This window comes from Bos javanicus, chromosome 13 (assembly GCF_032452875.1).
Source record: "Bos javanicus breed banteng chromosome 13, ARS-OSU_banteng_1.0, whole genome shotgun sequence".
NCBI lineage: Eukaryota > Metazoa > Chordata > Mammalia > Artiodactyla > Bovidae > Bos > Bos javanicus.
In genome coordinates this window covers 38087509-38094498 of record NC_083880.1, presented here as the reverse complement: position 1 = coordinate 38094498, position 6990 = coordinate 38087509, and the positions used below count along the sequence as shown (strand labels likewise).

General features: G+C 58.8%; 2 protein-coding genes across 4 annotated transcripts in view; one reads left to right on the top strand and one right to left on the bottom strand.

The window, feature by feature from the left end:
• Positions 1–529: 529 nt before the first annotated feature.
• On the bottom strand, positions 530–2335 carry LOC133258891 (basic proline-rich protein-like). Its single transcript, XM_061435575.1, has one exon. It carries the CDS (start codon positions 2333–2335, stop codon positions 530–532), a length of 1806 nt encoding a protein of 601 aa, XP_061291559.1.
• RRBP1 (ribosome binding protein 1) overlaps positions 1131–6990 on the top strand; it is a 48165-nt gene continuing 42305 nt past the window's right edge. For 2 of the 3 annotated variants that reach the window (XM_061436287.1, XM_061436283.1), the window contains exon 1: positions 1136–1217. The gene's annotated coding sequence lies outside the window, so the exon portion shown is untranslated. Of the gene's footprint in view, positions 1218–6990 lie in introns of all 3 variants that reach the window. The other variant, XM_061436284.1, reaches the window with a different exon arrangement.

The window sequence follows — 6990 nt, the reverse complement described above, 5'->3', positions numbered from 1 at the left end:
CCTTCTCCTCCTGCCTTTAATCTTTCCCCGCATCAGGGTCTTTTCTAATGAGTCAGTTCTTTGCATCAGATAGCCAAGGATTGGAGTTTCAGCTTCAGTATCAGTCCTTCCAACGAATATTCAGGACTGCTTTCCTTTAGGATGGACTGGTTGGATCTCCTTGCAGTCATACAGAGAACTGCAATTGCGGCCCTGCTGCCAGTTGAGGTCTGGACTGTGCCTCGATGTAACCACCCTGAAAATGGGTGCAAGTGAGGCCCGCCCTCCATTCCTCTGCGCGTCGTCTGAACTTTCCGCCCTTTCCGCCCTCGATCCGACATTTACTCGAGAAAATTCTTTCTGGGGCCGATTGCAATGAACACAGGGACGAGCCCTCTCGGGACTGACCGCCGGCAGGACTTGTCCTCTCATCCAGCGCCCGGAGGGGGCGCTGCTGCGGGGGTAAGTTAGCTGGTTTTTAGACGAAGCATTTCTCCCTACGGTTCCCGTGTTGCGCAACCATCTGCTCAGGGCGACACCCACCGCCACATCAGCCCGGAGCGGGCCAGGGGCGCGGGCGGAGCGCCGCCTGGATTCGAACCTCCGCGGCCCCGTCGGCCCAGAGCCTGGCCCGGGTCGGCGCCGGCGCGCGAAGCAGGCGCCCGGAGTGGGCGGGGCCGGCCGGGGCCCCCTCCCTTGCGTGTGGCCGAGCGTCCCGGCCCCGCCCCGCCCCGGCCCAGCGCAGGGGCAGAGCGCCGCACCACGCGGCCCCGCCCCCCGTCCCGCCCCCTACCCCGGCCCCGCCCCCGCAGCGCCTCCCCTCTCCCATTGGCCGAGGTGGAGGCCCGCCTCCCAGCCCAATGGGCGCCGCCGCGGCTCGGCCGCCGGCGCTCTGACTGGCCAGCGGCCGGCGGAGTGGCGGGGTGCGAGCCAATGGAGAAAGGCGGCTCGATGAATGGCTGGCCCGGGTGGGGAAGGCAGGAGGCGGCGATCCCTGCGGAGGGGGCCGTTCGCCAGCTCCGAGGCAGAAAGTGCCACGACTCCACACGCGCGCACGCAGCCAGCGAGCGGCCGGAGCGGACGGCGGACGGGGCGGGCAGCGTCGGGATCGAGGCGCCTGCAGCTGCTTAGGGGGCAGCTTCTCGGCGGAGGCTTGGCCGGCTCCTCTCTCTCCCGCTTCCGCGGCGGCGGCGGCGGCTCCTGCCCTCTTGCTCTCCCTCCCGCGTCTCCGGCTGCAGGTAAGAAACTTGGCCGGGCCCTGCAACAGCGGCGGCGGCGGCGGCGGCGGCGGCGGCGGCGGCGCGCGGGCTGGGCCGTCGGGGCGCCGGGGCCGGGCCGGGCCGGGCCGGGCCGAGCCGCGCCGGGAGTGACACGTCTCCTTGGCGGCCCCTCCCCCGGCGGCGGTGCCGCCCGCCGTCGCCGCGGTCGCGGACCTGGGCGAGGTGGGGGTGTCCCGGTGGGCCCCGGGGTTGGGGGGGGGCGTGTGCCGGGCCCGAACCCCATGCCGGGGGGCGTCGGCCGAGCGCGCCCGCGATGTGAACCCCACGTCCTCGCCGTCGGCGGGTCCGGCCGCGGCCCCGCGGCGCGACGTGGCCGCCGCTCCCTCCCTCCCTCCGTCTCCGCCTGGCCGTCGGGCCGGCCTGCGAGCTCCGAAGTTGGGCGAAGAAAGTTGGCGGCGGGGCGGGGCGGCGCGCAGCTGGCAGAGGAAGGGGTTAAGCTTCGGGAAGCGGCCGGATGACGTTGCCGGGCTGGAGTCCGGGCCGGGCTGGGGGGGGGCGGTGGTGGCGGAAGGCGGCGGAGGCCGGCGGGGAGAGGGGGCGGGATTGAATGGGGGCCGGGGCTGAGCGCGCCCACTTCGGGCTGCGGCCCCGGCTCCGCGGGGCCGATCGGCGCCGACGGGGCGGGGCGGGGCGGGCCCGGGGCCGCGGAGGTGGGGTGGCCCGCCGTGCGGGGACCTGGACCGTCCAGGGCCAGACGCCCGGCGGGCCGCGATGGCAACTTCCCGGAGGGGTGGCAAGCGACTCCCTGCTCCCCCTGGCGGCGGGGCCGGGGAGCGCCGTTTTCCTGGCTGGCCGCGAGGACCCGGCGCGAGGGCGCCCGGCCGGGGACGATGAATGGGCCGGCAGTGCCAGGCCCGGAGGAAGCGGCATCCCTGGCGCGGCCGCCCGGCGCTGGCACACGGTCTGGCTCTTGCCCGGGGCACCCAGCCTCGCTCTGGGCTGGGGAGGGCGGGCTGGGGTACGCGCTTTCCAGTGCAGCATCTGGGAAGCCTCGGGGAGCCCTCCCCAGATGGCAGATAAAAATCGGTAGCTTGGGTGGTATCATGGTCAAGGGGTTGACTTCCGCAAGCCCCCATTGTGGAGAGTCGGCCAGGCTGTTTAAACTCCGGGGTGCGGGTCCACGTCGGAAAGAGGGGCTGCTGAAGAGAGAAGCCGTGGAGACCCAGCACTCGTGGGAGTGGGCCACAGGTGTGAGAGGTTACTGTTGCATGAGTTTCTAGAGTGTTCAGAGGCCTGAAGGGAGGTGGGGTCTGGGTTTGCCTCCAGCCAGCCCGCTGCAGACGCAGCCTTGCCACGTCCCAGAATCTGGGTCCCACCCCCTGCCACGCCACAGACCCTTTGCTCAGGGTTCTCAACTTCTCTGAACTCGGATTTCCTTATCTGTGGCCTGGTGATAGAACCACCCACTCACAATGGGGTCAGGCAGGCTCCTGGTAGGTGCTGGGACATATGGGGACCTTGTGCAAACGAAGGCAGTTTGGCAATAACTCCTGGAGGTCAGAGGTCATCAGCCTAGGAAGCACCAAGGAAATGAAACTTTGCAGGCTCTTGGGAACCTCCCAGGTTTTGCCTTGTGTGCTGAAACTGTCCGGGCATTTTCTGGAGTTGGGGACAGCCAGAGAGCTTATTGGAGCTTTTTGACTGTTGAATGTCCCCAGAGACTCAGGTCTTTGGTCCAGGTCTTTTGTCCAGAAGGGCAGCTGTGTGCTCACGACCCACGTGGCTGGGGAGCACCTCACGTCCCCTGATGCTGTCCACTGTGCTGGGTCGTCTTGACTTCCGTTTAACCTGACACTGGGAAGTTCTGGTGACCCTGCAGTGAGCTGCTCTCTGGTGACGTCTCCATTCCTTTGTGAGCTCTCCAGAGGTCAGCCCCACCACAGACAGCCAGTTCGTGTTCCTTCCAGGAAGAAGCTTCCGATTCTGAGGTCCTAAACATGCCACATCCCTCTCTATTTAAGTGAAGGAGGAAAGCTGGAGGCAGATGGTGGAGCCATGCAGGGTTTCTGGGCCAGTTGAGATTGGGTTGGAGGGAGGACCAGAGAGGGGGATGAGAAAGGTGTTTCTGGGACTAGAAACCGTGTCCTGTGTGTAGAACTGGAAGTACCATGCTGTAACAGAACTCTTTCCTTTCAGAGTTAGGAGTCTGCCTTTGAACGTCTCTACAGAGAGTAAGGGATTAGATTGGTATCTTGGTGCATGAATATTTTTTGGTGATGGGAGAGTTTTAAATAAATCTTGAATCACTGAGTCACATTTGAGCAATTATGTTCTTTGCTAAAGGGTCAATAGGCTATAGTGATGATACAGCACCAAATTCCTTGTAAGTGGTTGAATGCAAACAATTTGATTGGAATACTGGTTTATTTAGTAGCTGGGAGGACATGGCAACCCAGTCCAGTATTCTTGCCTGGAAAATCCCATGGACAGAGGAGCCTGCTGGTCTGTACAGTCCATGGGGTCACAAAGAGTCAGACACAACTGAGCAACTAACGCTTTGAACATAACAGAGTAAATGTGGATGAAATGAGGCAGACCAGCAACCTGGTACATTTTTTCCAGCTGTCTCACTGGACAACCGAAGCTCAGCCCAACTTGATTTTTAAGGTTTACCGTTTAGAAACAGATTCACAACTTTGATCTCCATCTCGGGTGTCCATCCAATGGGTGAGAATATGGAGGCCCAGCAGGTCAGGCAGTCATTAGGCTAGTTCCTGCTGCCCAGCTGCTGGGTGATGTGGGCATAGCCTTCTGAATGTTCACCAACAGGCCTTGTAATTCCACACTCCAAGGGAGCACCTCGATCTGAAAATGAAGAGTTTCAGTGGAAGGAAGGTGGGGAGTTAGTGTGAAGCATGGCAGTGAGTGTGAAGACCATGTTTTCATCTCACATCTTTCTCCACCATCTCCTGTGTGCCGGGCCTTCATATACCGCAGACAAGTGAATCTCACGCGTGTCTGCAAAAGCTCCTGTCTAGAACTGTTCAGTAGGGTAGCCACACAGAAGTATTTAAACTTTAATAAAATGGAAGTTCATTTCTTAGTCACAAAGCCACATTTCAGTGCCCAGTGCCACGTGGTGGTCAGCGCAGATTTCAATCTGTTCCCCTGCCACAGGGAGTCCTGAACAGTGCTGGTCTGAAGGTGGCTGGTGTTCCCTGAACATTGCTGCTGCTGCTAAGTCACGTTAATCGTGTCCGACACTGTGCGACCCCATAGACGGCAGCACACCAGGCTCCTCTGTCCTTGGGATTCTCCAGGCAAGAATACTGGAGTGGGTTGCCATTTCCTTCTCCAATGTATGAAAGTGAAAAGTTAAAGTGAAGTTGCTCAGTTGTGTCTGACTCTTCACGACCCCATGGACTGCAGCCTACCAGGCTCCTCCATCCATGGGATTTTCCAGGCAAGAGTACTGGAGTGGGTTGCCAATGCCTTCTCCCCCTTGAACATTATGCCTCTGCTTTTCCTGATCATTTAGAGACAGTGTTGCGTTGAACCCTGTGAAGTGCCCATTCTGTAGGTCAGAAACAGTTGACTAATGGCAGTTCATGCATGTCCACCTACTGAGATGTCACCTTAGAAAGTACTTTTGGACTGACTCGGGTGCACCTTACAAATTGCATGTTCAGGGCAAGAAGCAGGAAGCAGGGTCCTGCTCTGGAGAGATTCCTGCCTAAAAGCAGCACCATCAAAATGACCCAGTGTAACAGACATGGAAAATAGATATTGTGCAGAAAGCATATGGGAAAGTAAATATTTAATTCTAAGTCAGAGAACCTGGGCAAGAGGGCCATTTGACATTACTGAAAATTAACCTGGGGACTTCTTTGGAGGCTGTTTCCTTAGACTCAAAAGTTCAGGTGAGTTTCCTGAGACTGGCAGGCCGACTCCCATGGCCAAAGGCCAGGCACACATGGTCTGTTTCCTTTAAGTGCCCTGTGTAATGTGTCTCTCCCACCTGCTCAGCAACTCAGAGCAACTGTAATTTATAAAGAAGGTTTTGCAATTTCTACGTTGGATTATTTTAGCAAGGCTGCAATAGCAGCCGGTCTCTGAACCCTGCCTAGTCCAGTGTCCTGGTGTTTGCCTGCTTGACTGGCATCAGGTGTGCCCTGGCTATTGGCCGCGCTCTGTTATATTCCATGTAACTTCGAAAGGATTGTTGGTTAGTATTTGGAGAGAATTTTTCTGAGCAAGCGGCCTCATGTCAGTACTGCACGTAGAGCAGCATCAATCCAGTTAACAGAGATCCCAGAGTGACTGGCAGCTGCCTTCATGTTGGTCGGAGAGACCATGCTGGAAGTGATCACCTAGCTATTGTGATCGTGAACATCATCGGCTGGCCTCAAAGTTGGAATAAAAGACCATCTTAGACTCAGGGCTTTAATGTTGTGCCCTGACCCTGGCTGAGGTGTGAGTGAACCAGGTGTGTTTCGGGCTGACTTGAGACTGGTTCCTGGCTGGGGCCACACCTGCATGGAGGGCACTTGGCCAGCACATGAGGTTTGTCCAGCCCCATGTTGCTAAACCACTGAGCCACCTTTTAAAATTGGAGAAGCTGTTGTTAAAAATCTAGATTTTGGAGCTTTCTTGGGGACAATGGGGATTTTTGGGCCCATGGGATCTGTTTCTTGGTGGCAGCCGTGGACTGCAGTCGCCTCCCTGAGCAGGGCCTGTGCTCTTTTCCCAGCCCCCACCCCTCACTATACCTTGCTTGGTCCCTGGGGGCACTGTCTGCTGCCGCCTCTGAGAGCTCAGAGAAGCCGGAGGGCATCTGCCTGTGACCGGAGTAGTCCACCAGGGTCTCCCCCGAGCTGCAGCTTGGGGTGGCGGGGGAAGGGTTCTAATCTCCAGAGTAAGTGGTATGACCTTGGACATGACTTTGCCTTCCCGGGGCTTCAGTTTCCTCCTCATGTAAAATGGAACTAGGCCAGGTGGCTCCATCTTCCAGGCCACACACCTTGGTTTATCCTTCACTCCGTGCTTTCTCATATGTGTATTCTTCATGCCGGCAAACCTACCAGCTCCGTCCACTCACCCCGTCCCCCCCAGGCTGGCTGGGTGCCGAACCCTCATCCCCTGGTGTATTTCACTGGCTCTGGATAGTCTTCCTGCTCTGTCTTCACCCTCGCCTTCTGGTCTGTTCCCAGGGCAGGTCGAGCCACCCTGCATTAAGACCCTCCAAGGCCCCGCCTTCCCTCTGCCGCACTGCCGGCCCCACCCTCCGCTCTGGTCACACCGCTGCCCTCTGTTTCCTGGGCGTGCTCTGGCCTCAGGGCCTTTGCATGCACTGTGGTTCTCCCAGGGGAACTGGTTCCCAGACGGCCACGTGGCCACTCTACCTACTGTCTTCAGGTCGGCTCATGGGGCTGTCCCACTTCTCTGCACGATCACCACCTGATGTGTCGCATGTGTGACTGACTTTGTCACTTCTGTCCCTGGAGCATAAGCTCTCCCAGTGCAGGGACGTGTCTGCTCGGTTTCCCCAGGCAGCCCTGGCGCCTAGAACAGCAACGTATGGTAGATGCCTGTCCTGCCAGGCTAATGGAGAGGTGATTTTCTAGTGCGTGAGTTCTGTGAGTGTATTATAATTCCATCTCAAGTAGCCTGGATTGCTTAAGCATCAAATATAAACATGAAACATAAAATTCCAAAGCCAAGTGACGGTGGGGTTCCCTCCAGCCTGGCTCCTGCTGGGAGCTGATGGTTACTCGTGGCCACGCTGCCGCAC

What these genes read in the sequence shown, in the direction of transcription:
- LOC133258891 (XM_061435575.1), bottom strand. Translation starts at nt 2,335, where the DNA reads ATGGGGGCTTGCGGAAGTCAACCCCTTGACCATGATACCACCCAAGCT.